This window comes from Sesamum indicum, linkage group LG2 (genome assembly GCF_026168435.1).
Source record: "Sesamum indicum cultivar Baizhima isolate 11 linkage group LG2, ASM2616843v1, whole genome shotgun sequence".
Classification (NCBI taxonomy): domain Eukaryota; kingdom Viridiplantae; phylum Streptophyta; class Magnoliopsida; order Lamiales; family Pedaliaceae; genus Sesamum; species Sesamum indicum.
This window is the reverse complement of record NC_142658.1, coordinates 15,243,658-15,264,984: the sequence shown is the minus strand read 5'-3', so window position 1 is coordinate 15,264,984 and position 21,327 is coordinate 15,243,658. Positions and strand designations below refer to the sequence as shown.

Sequence of the window (21,327 nt, the reverse complement as noted above, 5' to 3'; positions counted from 1 at the left end):
CCTAAGCCCATTTATCACATTTGGCCCACTCAGTTTGGGCCTTTTGGGCTTCTTGGTATCCAGCTACTAAAAATATACACAAAAGTTTTAAAATGTTAAAAAAAATTCACCAACGAGTTTGAGATTGCACGTTTCAATTTCATTCATATTTTATGTAAATTATTTGTAGTCATATTGATACACTGTTCAATTTATCGAGATATTGATATAATTCAAAAACGAATTTTCTACTATAACCTATGAGATTTTAGTTAAATTGCAAAGTTGAAATTCCATTTTTTTATTTCCATTGAATAAAAAAGTTTTTTTTTTTTTTAAATTTTACCAATGAGTGGATATTTTTGTGTTTCTCAAAGAATTTTCAATGAGTAGAATTGCAATTCTACGGCTTTTACGGTATATTTGTAATATTTTTTTATAATGTTTAATTAAATAACACGCTTTTGACTTGTGCTTTAATATAAAACTAACAATGGACACACAGTGGATGCATGCTATAAGCTACAAGTTCAGTTGTATTTGTTTAATTCAATGAAATAAAAGAAAGACAAAATAAACTAAAACATTTTAAATTGAGTAAAAACTATAGACAACCAAATAATTAAAGAGAAGGTTATTTTGTAATTGATTGAAATACGGATACTTCTTATAATAATTTTATGTTTTCTAAATATATAGTACCATGATTCATTTGTCAGTTCAAGATCAGAATTCGGACCAAAATGCAACTGATAGAAATGATTTTTTTTCTTACAAAAAAATTCCCCAACACTCCAAAATCATAAGAGTGCTTACAGATTACCGACTAACGCACCCCTCACGTTGGCACAACCATCCGAGGACTATAATCCATCAAATATTTACTAACTCAGCCAACAAGCACTTGCTACAAAATTGAAATTTAGTATAAGTTTGGCAGATTATGATAATAAATCGTTTTTCCAGTATCAGTGGAGTTAACTCGAGGTTTTCAGACATCTGAAACTATATGAATAATATGTACATGCTCTCAAAACAAGAACAGGAGAAAGTTGCAAGAAAAGAAACAAAGAGAAAAGATGTGCGCGACGTCTGTAGTGATACAAAACAAGAGCATAGATATCCAGTTTGTCCTGGAAACAATTCAACTAACCCAATGTGGTTGTACAGATCAATAGCGTTGTTGAACAGTGACATGAACCTGTTTGCAAGAACAATCTGTTAATTTTCTAAATGAACAAGGTTGAGAGCGAGGCAAAAGAAGAGCAGCAAAATGGGGCAAGAACATAATAAGAATTCTTCCAGGTGAATTAAAATTGGAGCAAGCATGTAACCTCTTCCAGTGTTCCTCAAGGAGGATGACTGAAAGATAGTTCGAGTATAGCAAGACCGACTCATCAAAGGCCGCACATGCCCAACTAGAACCAAAGCTCTTCTAGGGAAGATGAAGCCGAGTATTAACTTTGAGTCCTGATATTTGATTAAACTCCTCTAGTTACCCGAAAGCTGCCTTGAGGGATTTAAATTGGCTTGTATACAAGATTCTATTTGTCAATGATGTTGCCTCTGTCATTAACTCTATGCAAAAAGTGAAGCAGCAGGTCAAAGTTTTGCCCCCATGAAAGTAAAAATACTGCAACCCATACATGGTTGGTACTTTTCATTGCATCAAAAGCAACAAACAAACAAAGTCCGATTCAGCTTCTACTAAGGGAGAACAAGCAACAGGTACCTAATGAATGAAAATCCATAACCATCACCAACGTCTACTCTTCACCATTGAAGACACATGTCCCTACCAAGCCAGGCCACATCTGCTGCCACAACTTTATTATTAGCATTCCAGCCCATATCCACTACCCCCCACTTAAACCAGTTTAGCACCACCACTATCTTCAGTAACACAATCCAAACTTATTTTCAAGTGGCAAAATATTATGATTTGACGGATATGAACTTTAGATACCCTATTCAGCTCAATTCTTACTCTCACTTTCTGGACGCAACTTGCCTCTCAGAGCCCTCTCCATCATTACATACCCACCATCATGATATCCCGCTGTACCCCTTTTTTTCAGTTATATATGTGCATCTTTACAATTCACATAATATACATATGTAAATACTAAATAGTACATTTGTGTATTTAAAGGGTTACACTAGTTTAAATGTACACACCTATAAGTTTGTAACTAATTCAATTCAATATCAAACTACACAAGTAAAATTTATAAATACATGTATACTATTACATTACCACATAATTTTATTTCAACTCATACCATGTCCCCTATAGCGAATTTGTATACTTTGTCACACATTAACCTATGCTAACATGTTAATGATGGTTTTCATTCATATAAGTGTTAAGGAGCAATATGATGCTTACATCTAAATATGGATACATCTACATGCACATCTAAATATCATTAGTATATATATAGACATTATAATAAAGACAAATAATCACATCCACTAAATAATATTACAGTAAACTACAAATAATCGCACTAACTAGATATGACTGACATTTTCATCACCAAATTTTCCTAACCAAACATATGTTTCCTTAACCACACTAAATTTTATCAAAACTCAGAACTTTTAAAGCCAAACATCCAAAACAATTTTATTATGCTGCAAAACACCACAACAATGTTCCTTTCTCTTTTCTAAGAAAGTTTGATCAACTTTGGGTCTTAGATGTGTAAAACATTGAATTTTCTAGTTGACTGTAAAATTGTGTTGGATTAGATTTTAAATTCTGCATTTGTCAGAAATTGGTGAAGTTGAGAAAAATATGTTCAGATCTGGAGCACAAAAATATTGTAATACGACATGTCAAACTAGTGATTAATATTCATAATGTAGCGTGATAATACTTAATTGATGTGATTATTAATGCATATATATAAATGTAACCGTCATTAACATGCTTTAACATATAGTAACATACAGGGTATGAAACAAATACAATAAGGAGGTATTAGGTACGTGACATGACATAGCATGAGTCAGAAAAAAATTATATGCAAATGTATAGCATGCATATATTTTTTATATAAAGAAAAACTTTTCTCTGTACACATATATGTTTACACATATATCGGTAGTCAATTAATTAATAGACAAAAAAGTAATAGATTAACTATGAACTTGTAGGTGTGTACATACTTACTATGTCTACATATTAATTAAACGCGAATATATAGCTGAATAATTGAAAATGCGTACGTACATGGGCATACAACAGGCCACACGCAGACAGGGAGGTGAAATTGTTTGCACCATTTCCTTAACAATACAACTATTATATAGCGGATATATAAACCCGTGTATACAGTGTAATAATAGATAAGAAATTGGCGAGTGGGCTGACTGAAATTGGGTTAAGTTGTTTTGAAGTTCCTTAATTGGGTAATGACAATCCAATGTATTAATGTCAAACAAATGGAGCAAACTGGACCCAATTTCAAAATAGAGCCCTTAAGAGAAGCAAACATGCCAAAAGAATCCACGTTGACCACCCAACTAGGTCGAGCTCTTCGAGAAAAGAGAGACAAACATTACCTTAGTTACCATATATCCCAAAGTTCATATCAGGTACATTTGTGACAAGTTAATTAAGGCAAACTAACTATGCCAGAAAAAACCAGGTGACTTCTGCATAGCTTGTTGAGTTCGGTAACGTCGTGTGAATGGTCTAAAACCAAGAAAAAGCTAACAACCTTTAGTATCCTTTCCAGAAGCTTAAAACTCTGCCACGTAACATTTTCATTCCAGAGGCAAATTGAAGAAAGGAATGAAAGCTTATCTTGAGAAAATACAGCAAAGATTACATATTTCTGCTTTAAAAGAAGTTAACATAGTTAAGGATATCTTACCTAGCGGCTGAAATAGGAAGGAAATGTTGCTGGTGTGGATACTCCACTTGTTGGAGCCCTTGTTGCTGTAGTTGCCGTTGCTGCTGTCCCCATGGAGGTTTGCCCCGTTTGAGCATTCTGGAAGGCTCCCAAGCCATGCAAAGCTGCTTGTGATCCATAGTTCCCAATCACGCCAGGGCTCATGCTATTTATTCCATAATTACCAGTCATACCCGCAATTGGCGTACTCAATCCGGAGGCCACTAAACCTGCTGGATTATATCCTGCTGCCATGATTGCATTCCCGGCCAATCCAATTCCAGGATTATGCGCCATCAAAAGCCCACTCGCATTCAAATTAGTTCCCAAAATCCCTGTATTCACTCCCAAGTTATTGTAACTGACATCAGTAACAGCAGAATTCATACTACTGACACTACTTTGTACAGAAACATTGTTCTTGTTGTCTTTCTCCACAAACTTTTTGCAGTGAAATTGACAATTCTCAAACACCTTAATCGGCTCCTCCATTGCCTTTTTATACCCTTCTGGTGACTTATAAGTAATAATTGCAAACCCTTTAAACTTATTAGTAGCCGGATCTAGCCCCATCGGCCCTTCCTCAATCTCCCCAAACCTCCCGAAAAATGCTTTTAGCTTCTCAGCACTAACATGGGGCCCAACATTCCCCACATAAATCTTCCGGCTGCCTCCCTCAGTCGCTCCCGTCGCAGCAGCCGGGCCAACAGCCGCCAGCTGACACGAAACAGTCCTGCTTCCAATCCTCTTCTGGGGAACTTTTAGAGCCTTTCTGGCAGCAGCCCGCGTTTTGAACAACACAAAGGCGTAGCCTTTGGCACGGCCCGTGTTCTTGTCAGTAATTAACTTGCTCTCCTCAATTTCACCGAAGGGCTTGAATGCCTGGACAAGCTGCTCGGAAGTGGCGTCCCAACCGAGACCGTGTACAAATATTTTCCGGTGGGTAGGATCCGAATCCGCCACCTGCACGATTTTCGATAGGAGTTTCGGGTCCTTTGCGGCCGCCTCCTTAAGAAGGTCTATGATTTGGGCTTTCCCGAAGGGCTCCAATAATTCGCGAAGGGTTTCTCTTTTTGATGCTTCGTCGTTTGCTTCGTCTTCAGAAGAAGATGACTCTTCTTCTTCATCTTCGGATTCTGATTCCTCCTCCTCTGAAGATGACTCTGCTTCGGATTCTTCTTCTTCTTCGGATTCTTGCTCTTCTTCCTCAGAGGTTTCCTCTTCTTCTTCCTCTACAACTTCTTCACGAATTAACTTGGGCTTCGATTCATTAGTCTGTTGAGAAGAAGGGGCTTTTCGTTTCTTCGCCATTGAAGCAATTCCGAGAGCCTTCCACTCCGATGCGGCAGCCTCCAGTCCCACTTAATTAGGGTTTAAGAATTTCTGGATTTTGCACAGTTTTGCTGCCCGGTCAAAGCAACGGATATGCAACAACTGACGATTTTGAAAGCGCGTTCGCACCGTGAAGGGTTTATACCACGCTTTTTACACAGCTGCATTTTCCTCCATTAATTTCTGACAAAATGTTTCATCTTATAAGTCACCAACACCAATTTCATTATAATTCATTGAATGTTATTAAATAAATATTTCTTCCTCTCACTATTACCAATTATGTCTTATTTAATATTTTAGATAAAAATTTCAAAAATAAAATCTCGTATATTTTTATAATATTGACATACACAGTACAAATTGAAAAACAACGTATCACTATAATAATTCAATTAAAATAGTCGTTTTAAAAAGAATATCTTTTTCTATATAGAGTTTTACCTTATTTAAAGATATCAAAAAATAAAATAAAAACATAACTTCAAAATTATAATGTTCACAATAATAACTATTATTATATAAAAATTAAATTAAGGGTAAATTACAATTTACCATTTTAACTATACTCGTTTTTATATTTTATCACTGAAACTTGTTTTTTATCAACTTACCATATCAACTTTTGCTAAAAAAATATCACATGATGTGCATATACGAAAAATATCACACTAAATAACTCTTAAATATCACATGTGTACGGCATATGATGTTTTTTGGACAAAAAATTTGATTAAAAAATAATTATAAATAACAAAGTGCAAAATTTCGTAAAGTTGAGATAGTAAGTTGGCACACAAAAAAAATTAAATGGTAAAATATAAAAACAACTATAGTTCGGATGACAAAATATAATTAACCCTAAGTTTAACGGGACAAGATAAAGATATAAATTCATAATTAGGAAATAGATGGAATGAGTAATTAATGAAAATGATAATGAAGGTGCTTAGTGGGCTTGACAATCACATAAACCAGCCCCTTTGTTGCCATCTTATTTGTGCCTATGTGTGTTTGATATTACACTTTTGCACTTTTCTTGTTTTAGGCCATTGTTAAAACAACAAATTTGGTAAATTTTAATTAATTGAGAGACTCATTTGTTAGGTAAAAGTAAATTTCAAGAGTGTTAGATGTAATTTTTCAAATCACAGAAAATTTATGTATAATTATATCAAATTTTAAGAAAGAAGAATGTTAGTATAATGAATATAAGTTTGCATATTGCCGGTCTATTAACAGGCCTAATGGTATCTTTTCGTTTTATAGCCAAACCAAACATTTTATCGTCCCGATAAAGTGTTTATTTATTAATTCTTAATTAATGTGTGACAAAGGCATTACAAGTTAATTACCACCATTAATTACTCAAGATATGCTTAAAGTCCTCATCACAAATCTATTGGAACTTTTATTTGGACTGATTTTTAGTTAAATTGAAACTAACCATATGATGAAAGCATTGCAGTGGTTATAAGAGTGAGGCATCACAATAAAAAAGTTATGGTTCAAATCCTATAAATATAAGTGGATATTCTATTTTCATAGTAGTTTATTACTTTTTTGTGTTTCATTTAAATATATTTGTTAGTTTAAAAATATTGATGAACTGAATTAAATTTTGAATTTGAATGTACTGGAGATGTAATGAACTAAATTTTATAAGAGAAAAGAAAAACTCAAGTAACATTTTTCTTAAAAAAAAAAAGGGATAATTACACTGCCCTCTCTAGAAGTTTAGTATAATTACATGTAGACTTCTTGTGGTTTGAAAAATTATAGCTAGTACCTCTGACGTTTGTTTCCTTCTAACAAATAGGTCAATCCGTTAGTTAAAATTCATCATATTTACTGTACAAAAGAAAATGAATGAAAATTCATATTTATCTCTAATTGATTTATTACCTGACTTTATGCACGTCAAATAAATATTTTAATAACCAAACTACTGTTATATATCTTCACATACTAATGCATATGGGGATGTGTATCTTACCCCTTATAAATGCAGTTTGATCATAAAGGTTTGCTTGCCATGTAATAAGTTAGTAATAAGTCAATCAATGCTAATATGAATTTTCATTCAAACTTTTTGCTAATTTAAAAAACTTTGTGAATTTTGACCTGACTAACAGAAGGATTTATTTGTTAGGCATAAACAAATGTCAAAAATACTAAATATAAATTTTTAAATTATAAAATATTTACATGTAATAATACCAAATCTGAAAGGACGAAAGTATAATTATTAAAAAAATGGTTAAATACATTTTTCACTCCTGAATTATGCATAAAGTATATTTACACCCCATAAAATATAACAAAATAGCTCATCATAATATGGACCAATTTTTTTATGACGATAATGACCTTATTATTTACACCGCTAAAATATGTCTATTACAATCATTCTTCTAAATATAATCTGAATTATTATAAAAAATTTATTTAAAATAAACACTACCCAAAGTTTATGATTTTCATTATGAAATATAGAGTCTGTTTAAACTCTATAAATTTACCATCCTTATATTTTTTACATATCTAGTAAAAGATTTACATAATTCTTGCTGGTGTTGTTATATATATTAATTAAATTTTTATAAAAATAAATTATCAATACAATTTAAAAATATTACAATGAACATATATATATATATATACACACATTGTACAATATGCAAATTTATTAATATAACATTACAAGAAAAGAGAAGATTAGTGACAAAAAAAATCAAGTGACAATTTTAATATCATCACTAATTATATATATTTAGTGACAAGAATTTTTATTTTTCACAATAAGATATTTAATGATTTTAATAATTACTGTTATTTTGTAAAAATTATTATTAATATGAATTATTGATAAAAAAAATATGCATAAAATTATCACTAAATACAATTAGTGACTCATGTACAGTGACGAATTAGTAACAACAAATAATAGTTGCCACTATTTTATGTTGTCATTATAGATAAGTCACTAATTGTATTTAGTGACAAGATATGATTGCATTATATTTGAGCTGCAGTGTATGTATATATATATATATATATATATATATATACTAATTAGCTATACACTTACTAAGTTGGCAACTCATCCCTGGCCACTATTTTTTTTTTCTGGGAATAACACATGGTGACTAGACGATCATCAGTATTAGTAGTTGGATTAGCAGTAAAATCTTGAGTTGAGAGCTCTAACTGCATAATTACTTATATATTAGATTTTCAATGAATCTGCATTTAAAATTTTGTAATAATGAGAAACTGTACTTCTCTCCTTTCCTTATATTCATAAATACTATAAGGTTGAGGATTGAATATAAAATTTTGATGACATACGTCATTCCACTAGGGTTGTATAATGTATTAGTGACAGCAGAAATTATCTTATCATCTTAAATGGTTATTTCTGTTGAGATAAACCATAATTACAGAGGGTGTGTGTGACAAGATAAAAATTATTGTCACTTAATATATATTATTAATGATAACGTTAAAATTATCACTTGATAGTTTGTTACTAATATCATATTTTCTTGTAGTGTAATTAATATGTAATATTCTACAATATTTTGAGTAATGATATGATGTACTTTATTACATGGACATGTAATTGAATAAGAATTTATAAGTTATATCACATACTTTTTCTATAGTATTATATGCATTATGTATTTACACATATTTACATGTACTTTTTTAACATAAATTTTTACTTTGTAAAATATATCTGCATATATTGAGCTTATAAATATTTTTTGTATACTCATAATTTTAGAAAAAAGTTATAAATTTTAATATATTTTTTTAAATCACTATAAGCAGTTCTGATGGAGATTTTTTAATTAAACATATTTTAAAGAGTAAAATGAAAAATATAGAGGGTATGTGAAAAGAGTATTTTTTTTTTTTTAATCACTTTTCATATTTTAGAGCTGTAAATATGACCAAATACATAGTTTAGAGGTGCAAAATATATTTAACTCTTAAAAAAAAGTATAGCCTTTGCGCAAGCGTCCGTCCATAGAGACAATGTCCAGTAAACGTATGGGATTGCATTATCACATTCACGCCTAAATCCCAATCCACAACCCAAATACGCAACTCCAATTTCTCTTCAAACCTCTGACAACAAAATCTTGCTACTTCGCCACATCATATTTAGACTACATGTTCAATTACAAACATATCAGACATGTAAACAACGTATATATAAATATTTGTGTCGTCAGCATAGTATCGGAACAAGTTCGAGTATAAGTCACAAAAATAGTTACAAAATTTCTATTTCAAATTAGGTTTGATCGAAATAAAGCAATTACACGAAAAGTATATATTTCAAGAATTGTATAACAATCATACAATAAATGTATGACACACATGTTATATACAGACACTTGATTGAGGATCAAACTAAGCAAAATTGGTAGAGGTTGTGAGGCAGAATGGATACAAAGAAAGCAAATGCAAACGAAACAGCTTAGGGCCCGTTTGGTTGTGTTTTCATTTTTATTTTCAGTTTTCAATAATTGAAAATGTGTAGAAATGCTTTATTAGTTTTTGTGCAAAAATTGAGAATATGTTCGGATTAGTTGTTTTCAAATATATGTATATAGGTGTGAGAATGTTGAATATAGGTATATTATTTTTGATGTGACAGATGACCAAATTGATTGAACATGTAAAATTATAAAATAATCAAAGTGAGTCTTGCCATTTGAAATAATTTTAATTGATTTGAAACAAGAAAAAATATGTTGACAAGATAAGACAAGTATGACAAACCCATGTGACCTATAATTTCAAAAAATTGATAATTAAAATAGGAATGCATTTTCAATGAAAATGGCTTGACCAAACAAAATCCCAAATAGTGAAAAGTGGAAAAAATCTCATTGAAAATACAACCAAGCGGGCCCTTAGTGTTTAATCCTACCATACCCGATACAAGGCCACATCAACCCCATGCTTCAATTCGCCAAACGCTTATCCCACAAACGCCTCAAGACCACTTTGGCCTTGACCGGATTCATGCTCAAAACCATCAAAGGTTTATCCGGAGGATCCATTTCAATCGGGTTGATCTCCGACGGGTTCAATGAAGGCGGGCGGGCTCAAGCGAAAACCCACAAGGAGTTCCTGGCCCAGTTTCAACAAGTTGGGCCACAAACTCTAACCGGGCTTCTGCGAGACCTCGCGAATTCGGGTTGCCCCATCGACTGCGTGGTTTACGACTCGTTTATCCTATGGGCCCTGGAACTGGCTTAACGGTTTGGGCTGTTGGCGGCCGACAACGTTTTTTACGCAGTCATGCGCCGTGGATAGTATTTATTATCAGGTGTATTGTGGGGAGCTGAACCCCTATTGCAGCGGGGTGAAGTGGTGATGGTCCTCGGGTTGCCACTGTTGAGATTCGAAGAGATGCCTTCTTTTATTTACTTTTACGGGTTGTACCTGTTGTTCGAGATGGTTGTGAATCGGTTTCAGAATGTTCTCAAGGCGGACTCAATCTTTGTCAACACTTTTTACAAGTTGGAAGAAGAGGTATTTAAGTCGAATTTCACAATTATAGGAATTTTAATTTATTTATTTCACCCATTAAATATCACAACTTTTATCAATTTTATTACATAACATGAATTTTGTGTGGTAAAGACAAAAATTCATAGGGATAATTATACTTAATTTCTTTGAGATTGGATATAATTACACGTTGAACCCCTGTAGTTAGAAAAATTACATCTAGCACCCTTGAAGTTTGATTTCGTTTAATAAATAAATTCCTCTATTAGTCAAAATTTACCGTATTTGCTGATATTAATAAAAAATGCATTTATCTCCTTAATCTCTATCTTGCGATTTGTTAAACTAGTCAATATTGACAGGTAACTAAATGGACGTCAAGAAAATGGCAAGTGAAGGCAATCGGACCAACTATACCATCGATGTACTTAGACAAACGATTGCAGGACGATGAAGGATATGATGTCAATGTCTTGAAGCCAACAACCAGAGTCTGCAAAAATTGGCTCAGTGAAAAACAACCTAAATCAGTTATCTATGTCTTATTTGGAAGTTTGGCACGATTAAGCCCTGAGCAAACTAGAGAACTAGCACGGGCTCTAACAACCTTAATTGTGGGTGATTCGTTCCTTTTCTCGAGAACTTTCATGAGGAAACGTCTGATAAAGGATTGATAATGTCGTGGTGCCCATAGCTAGAAGTCCTGGCACACGATGTTGTGCGTTGCTTCCTCAGGCATTGAGGTTGCGTGTGCCTATGGTGGCGATGCCTCAGTGGAAGGAGATGGAGAAGAAATTAGAGGGAATGGCACCAAGTAGAAGGAATTGGCAAGGGAGGCTATTGATGAGGGAGGGAGTTCGGACAGGAACATTGAGGAGTTCGGCAAGGAATTGGCAAGGGATTTCTGTAAGGAATTATATCCTTTAACAGGATTTAAACTTTGAAAGATGTTGAAAAAATAATTCACTTTATATTTATATCTTATTACTAAAAGAGAGCACTCTTTTCGTGTCTTACAATTTTTCGTCTATCAATTTTATTTTTTTTAAAAAAATTATTTTACTTTACATATGAATTCTTCATAAAAGTATTATTATATTTGCGTTTCTGACTAATATATATAACAGGTGGACCAGAATGGTGTATATATGGTATCCAAGTCAAGATCGGAAAGTAAAATATATAGGCTGGTCTCAAATCACTATTTAAAAAGTAGAAACTAAATAAATAAAATATTAATGATGGGCCAAACTGGCCATTTTACTGTTGAATTTTGCAAAATTCGTCAAAATAAATTATATATGTCTTACGTGATCCATTTAAATTAAGATTTTATTCTGATTGTAATTCATTTTTGCTAATATGGATTAAAAATTAAAAAAAAAATGACATGATACATGATTAATTCCAGCAACTTTTGCAAAATTCAGCATTGAAACGACAAGAATTGCGACTTTTTTGCAACTTTTAAAAAGATAAAGAATAAAAATGTAAAAATTAATAAGTGCACATGATTTATTTAAACAATATTTACAAAATTCAACACCAAAAGAACCCAAATTACAAATTTTTAAAAAATTACAGAATTATTTTATAACTATGAAAAAATAAAAATATTAAAAAACTAAAATTATAGAACTAAAAATATATTCAATATATATATATATATATATATATGTATATCAAACTAGCCCATGTAAGGAGAGAGTATATATACAAGAAAGGAATATACATATAAGTGCAATAATTAAATGAATTGAAGTCATGATTTTAAGTTGATGTGTAGACTACTTAGGCAATTTGTGAGGATAAATGCATTTTTGGTTTTTAAATATAGACACTAATGTAATTTTGATTTTTAAATAATTTAAAAGTTATAATTTGATCCTCAAATTTTAAGTTTTTTGGTCCTTTCATGAACTTTTTCGTTAAACTTAATGAAAGTTTCATTCAAATTTCAAAGTGGAAAAAATTATTATTTTGCTCCTATTTTGTGTTGTTTTTCAAGTTGTAACTCAATGTATTCATTTTTTCTATTTTTCTTCAAAATTCAAAAGACAATAAACCAAAAAAAATAATAAATTTAAGCAATAAATTTGTAAAATTTATTGACGATTTTTCTATTATTGGATTTTTTTATTAAGATTACTTAGAAAATTTGTTGCTAACATTTATGTTTTTGGTTTATTCTCTTTTGAAATTTGAAAAAAAAAAATAGAAAAATTGGGTGCATTGAATTACAATTTGAAAAATACCACAAAATAAGAGCAAAATAGCAATTTTTTCCATTTTAAATGAAATTTTCGTTAAGTTTAACGGAAAAATTAACGGAATGACCAAAAGTGCCAAAAAGCTTAAAATTTGAGGACCAAAATTACAACATTAAATTATTTGAGAACCAAAATCGTATTAATAATTATATTTGAGGACAAAAAATGTATTTATCCCACGATTTGTGAGATGTCATTTGATCTAATGTCCCAATTTGGCCTAATAATGTGTGACTGGTTTCCATCTTTTCTCATAATTGATTGGAACAGCAAATCCAGGAACTGCCCACTTAATTAGGAAAATATTAATTATAAACTTTTCCCCCAACAAAAAGATTTTTCATTCCAGATCTAAGCTTTACTGCAACATAAAAAGTAGTGACAATTCTTTATAATTAATAATGATCATATAATTTATTTTAAGATAAATTACTACGAACTTTCAATTTTTTTATAATTATAAATATCTATTTATTGTTTGAAAAATATAAATACACTTTCTGAAATTAACGACCATTTTGTAATTATGATAAACTTCGTCCCAAGCAGTTGTAATTTATCCTTAATTTTATTCAAAAAAATATAACACGTCGAAGTTGCAAATTTTCCTTGCAACATAGTCAAGAATGAAAGAAATTGAAGCACTAATTGAAATCATAAAAAAATTAAAAAGATTGATGTATAAAACTTAAAACAGTTGAAACAAATGATCGATCCGAACTGAAAATTATATATCACCAGTCATAATTTTTTGCATCATTGTTTAATATTTTTGTCATTAAAACTATATTTACTAACCAAAATAAGCCCATTGTGGGTAAAAATCATAAAAAAAAAAAGTGCACATTAAACATATTCTCACGAGTAGCTGAATATCAACCTCATAGATCTTGGATATAATAATTCGAAGGCAACTAATATCTTCTTCAGTGTCCACATTCTAAATCCCTGAAGTTATTTTCTCCAGCAACAGCTAATGATATCTTATTCACAGTGGAATTAAAAAGAATTACAGTTCGTTCCAAGATTTTCTTTATATTTTATTATCTTTTTTCGGTAAATGTAATTTTCATAAATAAAAAAAGATATAGTACAATAATCATGAACAAAGTAGTGTTTCCCTCGACTGGCCAAGGGATACGCCACAATCTATAAAGTGCATGTGTACTAACAGAGCTAGCTAAGGTAATGCTAAGTATACGCTGTCTAACATCTTCCACAATTACTACAATATTCGGGTTCCGCTCAGTATGCTCAAATCGCCTAAGATTTCTCTCTCTCCATATATGGTAGATACACGCACCCAGTAATGCGCGATAGGCCACATTGGCGATATGTTTATCCCTCCACTTTCTTGCAGCCTACACAACATTTATCATCCAATCGTTATTAGGCCACGCAAAGCGTACAACTCATCTAATAGCGTGAAGGCATTGGCGACTGTATCGACATCGGAAGAATAGGTGTATGTGTGTCTCCACCTCATTCTCATGACATAATACACATCTACCTAAGTGAGATAACCATGGTTTATCCGTCGTAGGTAGTTTCTCCAATATAGCAAGTCATAAGATAAACATGTGGCGAGGTATCTTTAAAGCACCCGAAAGTAGTGAAGTCCAACCTACTTTCTGGCCTGGTGAATCAAATAATCGGTATAGAGCCTGGATCGTAGGGATTCCACCGAAAAATCTCCAAATAATTCAACCAGCATGGGGGTTTAGCTCATATTTTATTATCTTATTAATTGATGATAAGATGTACCCAACCACGAAATCATGAATAAAAATTCAAACATCCATCCACCAACACTTTGGCATGATATCCAACTTCAAGATCCACTCACAGCCACAAGAAACTTCCCAATAATTGTGAAAAGAAGCCCACCAAACTATCTACAAAGTCATCATCACACCTCATAAATTGGACCCCCAAACACATACATGAAATTTTCAGTAGAAATGCAGCTGTGAACATGCATGCATGGGTGGTATCTATAACAGAGCAGCAGCCACATGCAATGAGGGGATCACTCAGACTTAGAGACAAAACCCTAAGAATGGAGTGGTCTTGACCATGAGAGTGTTTTGAAGTTTTGCTGTTGGCATCCCAAAAGGTGATAAGATGATAGTGGGAAAATTGCAATCATGGCTGAAATCATTATCTCTTAATAGACTACCCTTTGTTCTGCTGTCCAAGAAACAGACAGAAAGTGTTTGCAATTTTCAGTCATTTCTTTTGAAAGTGTGGGACCTGCAGGTTTTGAAAATTTATGATTTTTTGTTGCTAAAAAAGATGAGGGTTTGATGTGTATCTTATCTTTCCTCATCAAGATGATATTATCAGATTGGAGTCTTTGCTTCCTTTTTCTAAGTAAATACTGCCAAGTCAATTGGGAATTGATAGAAAATCACATATGTATGAAAGATGTCTCTTCATCAAATTAAATCACTAGAAAATCTATCAAATCAGGGTTTGGTGTCTCATCCTATATATATTTTTTATATGAATTCAAAGATTTTATTAAATCTATATATTCCTCATTGGTAATTGAATTTTAAGATATATTTGGTGTCGGATGATAATTCTCACCATTAACTCTTTATAAGTTTTGATTTTATAACTTAAACCTGTCAGTTGGATACATTTTTTTATTAATGGTTTATAGCTTAATTTTAGGATGTATTAGATTGACTAATACCCCTAACTCTATTTCAAACTGCATGAGGAAAGATCAAGGTCTTTGCCTTTTTATTTTGATCCGGTCCTGATCCAATCCTAATTCGAGTATGTACGGATTCACCGTGATCGACCGATCATCCCTAGATTTGTAGTCCATATGAAATTGTATGTAATTAGGCAAATGTATGAATATCCATCCTCCATGCGCAAATATAACTTTTGCTACTGGATATTCCTCTTGACCTCAATCTATCTAACTTAGGTATCTGAAGGACTATAATCGGGGCCTTTCCTATGTGTCTTTTACGATTTTTTGCATTGTAAATCTTCTGTTGCAAGGAATCTAGGCATACTCATTCTATTTAAAGAAGTGCAACATTAGCGAACTAACCAAAGATGCCCTACCTGAAGTCTAGTTCGTGAGGCATTTTAATACGAAAAGATGGTCAAATTCTAGTCAACATCTTGTCAAAGGTATTTTTGAAAAATCACACATTTAAATTTATCTGAATTCTATTGAATTGAATTATGGGAGTGTTTGCAAGAGCTTCTTAAAAGTGTTTTTCAACTTCTGAACCCAGAAAAACACTTTTGAGGTATTTGGGTTGGCAACATGTACTTCTAAAACTACTAAAATAAGCACTTTCAAGCCAAAATATGGTGCTAGCTGCTTTGATTTTCTTGTAAATAAATTCAACATCCTTTGGACTACTTTACCCTTTATAATAATCTTAATTTAAAGTTGCACTTTTCAATTTAGTTTAATAATTACACATCTAAAGTTTGATATTAGAGTTTTAAAAATTAATAATCTAACAAAATGTATCCTTCACATATTTAATATTTTAAATTTTTATATTCTCTATTTGTTGCATTATATGATATTATTCATATATCATAGATAACTATAAATGAAACTGCTATGATTAATTATTATTATTTTTGTCAATCATACAAGTTTATTTATTATGTACGATTGAACAATTATATTACTTATAGAGTAATATTGAATTAAACATTCAGTTTTGCTATTAGTATTAAAATATTTTAGTATTATAAATGATAAATATTTATAAAATAAATATGCAATATAGTAATTGAAATGAAATGTATTTTCTTTTGAGAAAATTAATTTACTATTAACAAAAGAAAGTATAAAAATTAAGCAAATATAGTATTTTTTTAACATAAGGGGACAAAATGGTCTTTAATCAGTTAAATCAATTATCTTAGAAGTATTTTTTTTCTCAAACACTATACAATTTAGTTTTTATTTACTTTTTTTACAAATACTACACACTTTTGATTTTACTATAAATTACAATTTTTCTACAAAAATTACGAAATTTTTGCAAATATTTCTTATATATAAAATAAAATAAATCTCAAATAGTATAATTATAATTTTCTAATTGGTTGAAACCTCGTAAGATGTCAGTGTAATTGTGTTACAACCCAACGCCAATCAAAACAAGAGATTTGTTTACCATGGGACGATTTTCATGTGTGAAAGTCTAGATTAATGAATCACAATGTATATGATTGGTGTAAGAAATCAAGAAAATGCTGATGTGGCATTATATTGACCACTCGATAACATTCAATGCACTAGACAGGATCTTTCGGATTTTAAGACGGAGAAATTGCAACGAGGTCCCCCAGTATTCTTTTAATGCTGTACATCTACCCCCTTGAAAGTTGAAATACCACATATGATCTTTTGGACTTAAATGAGCAAGCTGGCTCGACACTACCATTACACTCAAGCTTAATTTATATAATTTCAATTTAAATTGAGCTTAATATTAAGAATTTTTAAATTTTAATTTAATGGGGAGGATATATTTGAAGTAGGTTGAAATTTTTTTATTTTACGTATCATAAATAAGCTTATTTATAATTTTGATCGTATTATTTTTGAAAGCACCATATTGTATCCGATAACTTCAAAAAATTATAATTTAGTCTCAAACGGTAATTCCATTAAATTTCAACTTAACCTGAGCTCGTGTCATGCATAAATTGATATTTTACCCCCTAATGCAATACTCCCTTGAAATAATTGTTATACTTGTAAGGAGTAAATATAATATATATAAAGTTAAAATGATGTAATTATAACAAAATATTACTCCCAAATTATAGAAATCATTGGATAGAAAGTTTTCATAGATGAATGAAAAAATCAGTTATTTATTGATTTTTTTTTTCATTCTATATATGGAGTGAGATTAGCATTATTATCGCGTTTCTTTATCTTTTGTGTTTCAAGAAATATGCATCTTGTTTATTTTAATATATATATATATTATGCGTACCCTTTATAAGTATAAAAATAATACACGGGAATGCTAGAGAAGCGATAAAATTACAAATTTATATAACTTTTTTTGCTCACGTCGTAATGTTCTATCTAAACACCAATAAAAAGAGGTTAATTGTAAACAGAAAATTTTAAAAAAGAGAGGTATAAGTATAATTTGAAAAAAAAAAAATAGAAAAAATGTAATATTTACATTTTTCCAGAGGACCTCAGTGTAATTAACCCTGAAAACTTATAAAAGTATAAAGATTTTGAGGGGTTGAAAATTGAAAAGCTGGTATAATATTAGGTCGAACCTAATCAGGACGCTAGTAGATAGACGCTCTTCCATTATTGCAGACATGGAAGTATGCAACCATCAAAACAAAAACAAAAACAAAATCAAAATAATTAAAAAGAAAGAAGGAAAAGGAAAAATAGAAATTGGGAAGTACGTGTACAGATTGTGCCAAGTATTCTACTGTTGTAGATTATCTCATCTGGCAAGATTTTCACATAATTGAGGCTGTCTACTTATAGGCAGAGATGAGGAATTTTCAGAAGCATTTCAGGTTCTTTCTTCAGGTTTAACTGCCCACCTCTGATCATCAGCCACACCTGTAGTGTGTGTCCCATAGTATTCACCTGTAAGAGAAGTGTGTGTGTGTTTGTGGTGTGACTGTGTGATATGGATCCACCACCAACCATAGTCAAAACCTTCAAGTACAATTCCTCCCAGCAGCCCATGTTCAGTGTCTTGGAACCCCCACTTCATTACAGATCATCTTTGAATTCGACCACCTTTGAAGATATATCTTTCTCCTCCTACCTCAAATCCAGCGATCCCTGTCAGAAAGAGAATGATTGCCCGGTTAATGATGACACAGAGATAAGCATTTTTGATGCCCAGAAGTACTTCAGCGAAAACAGTGATCCCAAAGACATGATGTTCAAGACACAGCAGCAACAGCAGGATCCTTCGTCCCAAGATCTGAGGTTGTCGTCGGTTTCGTCTGTTGATGGATTCGGGAGGAATTACAGGACGAGATCGTTCAGGGCCACGCCAACAGCCTCGTCTGAGGCGAGCTGGAACAGCCAGACAGGCCTGTTGGCGAATCCTCCGGGCTCGATTGGAGTTTCCCTCAGGAATTTTCCGTCTGGTGAGGGTAAGAAAAGAAGCTCTATGGCTAAGAAATGGATTTTCGGGCGGAAATGTTGCTGCACTGGCAAGGAATCTGTTCAGGTTAAGGAAGTAACCTCAGACTCGGAACACGGGGGACCAGGAATCAGGGATGAGAATAACAACAATGGTAAAGCCAACTATTTGTGCTCAAAAAGGGATTCTCACAAGGCAAAAACAGTACAACCTAGTATGTCCCAGAGAAGTTCGATCGCAAATGATGTCGTGGAAATCCACCAACACAAAGTTATGGCTCCAACCCCTGTACGGCTGTCGCTGGAGAATGCCAACAGTTTTCCGCCAGCTGGTACGCCGCGGCAGCAGCGCGTGTCATCTTTGGGGCGGCCGTTTCCCGACGGGACAGGGGGTTTTTCGTTTCCGATATTAAGCCCGTCGAGTCAGGCCACCAACAAGACTGCCCTGAAAGGAATCGTGACAAAAGCAGTGATTGTTAATCCTATCGAAGATCCACCTCGTGAATCGTTGGAAGTTTTCCAGCCAATACAGGAGCCGCCACCGGTCACGTGTATTGAAAACACTGTCGGTGTTCGGCCACAATTTAGTCCTGGAAGTCCAATTGCGCGTGCGACAAATACAGACGACGATCTGGGCAGCGATGCTAGCTCAGACCTATTTGAGATCGAAAGTTTCTCGACTCAAACTACTTCGTATCCGATGTATCGGAGGAGGGATTCTTTGGATGAAGCCCCTACGTTCAATGCAAGAAGATTTGCGTCCGCCAATGGCATCAATTTTAACAGTAACAACAGTATTCAATACGGTAGAAGAAGCCTGGACGAGCCCCCAACGCCGAGCGTGGCGGCGACAGAGTGTTATGCTCCTAGCGAAGTTAGCATTGACTGGAGCGTGACTACCGCCGAGGGATTCGACAGGGCGAGCGTCTCCAACTTCTCCGTCTCCGCCTCGGAAGTGGGGAATACAGCGACATTCTTGAGGCAGCGGCAGGAGGAAGCCCGCGGAGGGGAGGGGGGCGATGGAGGGAAGAGAAAGGGGAATGGAGGGCTGCTGCTGATGAGCTGTCGGCAGGAGAAAGCGGTGAGCGTGGGTCCACAGCCGGTAAAGTGCGCGGCGCCGGCGGCGGAAGGCCCACCGGTTTTGCAACTTCATGTGGGTGGTAGGCCACCACGGGCTAATAAGCCGCCGATGGGGAGCTCTCATTCTGCACGCCTGTCACTTGCTTTTGCGGCATGAGAACTTGGGATGTTTCATGGGCTGTTTTGTCTGAATTTGCATTGCAGCACTTGTCCAGTCTGGCGATGCAGTATTTCTTCGATATTGGTTGTCTCCTTTTGTAATCTTGATATGTGCTACTTCATTTTCATGGGAAATTTGTGGGTGCAGTGTGTAAGAATTGTACGAATACGTAGTTCTCTTAAGATTTGTGTTTCTGTTTTAAGTATCTTAGGACAAAATCCCAACTTTCTTTCTCCTCTCTTTCAAGAATGAAGACTTCTTCACGTTTCAAATCTTTTATTTCACTTTGAGTTTTATATTAACTAGTCGAGTTGCTCGTCTCCGTGAACATATGAAAAGAATTGTGACATGATATGGAGAGAAATTTATGATAAGAAAGAAAAAAAAGTCAATGAGAAAAAAGAAATATGGGGTAAAGTAGTTCATTAAAATTATAGAAATTTGTAAGAAAAACAATATATACTTATATAATTAATTTTATTTCGATCAAACCTAATTTAAATAAGAATTTTTGGCTGGTTTGCAGAGAAACAAACACACATTTTGTGAAAAAGATGGCCAACAACTCGAAAGTTATGACATTAAACATGTGAGGCCACCTTGATATTTTGTCATATACTACAGGTTCTTGAATGCAATAGGAATGGAAAATCACCCAATTGCATGCATTGACACCTAAATAAATCTAATAATTGTCCTAAAAAAGAAAAATATAAATTGCATCTCAACAATATTAATTAAAAACCCCTTTCTTGAAAAACCCATCAACCTGTTAGACTTAGACCACAAACAATTTTCCTCGAGGATGGCTTTTAAAACTAATTACACGACAAACTCACTGTTTCATGCATAATAGAAAAGGATAAATTACAGATATATTTTTTTTAAATATAGTATAATTATAAATATTTTTTTGTCGTTTAATAAAAA

General features: G+C 32.9%; 2 protein-coding genes and 1 pseudogene across 2 annotated transcripts; 2 read left to right on the top strand and 1 right to left on the bottom strand.

Moving 5' to 3' along the window:
* Nucleotides 1-883: 883 nt before the first annotated feature.
* LOC105155748 (UBP1-associated protein 2B) lies at nt 884-5,325 on the bottom strand. The gene is made up of 2 exons (XM_011071681.3): nt 3,864-5,325; nt 884-1,180 (listed from the first exon to the last, which is right to left on the bottom strand). The coding sequence occupies exon 1, from the start codon at nt 5,190-5,192 to the stop codon at nt 3,864-3,866; it is 1,329 nt and encodes a 442-aa protein (XP_011069983.1). The 5' UTR covers nt 5,193-5,325; the 3' UTR covers nt 884-1,180.
* An 827-nt stretch (nt 5,326-6,152) lies between these two features.
* Nucleotides 6,153-11,692, top strand: LOC110011586 (UDP-glycosyltransferase 74G1-like; annotated as a pseudogene).
* A 6,645-nt stretch (nt 11,693-18,337) lies between these two features.
* Nucleotides 18,338-20,669, top strand: LOC105155747 (protein PHYTOCHROME KINASE SUBSTRATE 4). The gene has a single exon (XM_011071680.3). It carries the CDS (start codon nt 18,691-18,693, stop codon nt 20,392-20,394), a length of 1,704 nt encoding a protein of 567 aa, XP_011069982.1. The 5' UTR covers nt 18,338-18,690; the 3' UTR covers nt 20,395-20,669.
* The last annotated feature ends 658 nt before the right edge of the window (nt 20,670-21,327 follow it).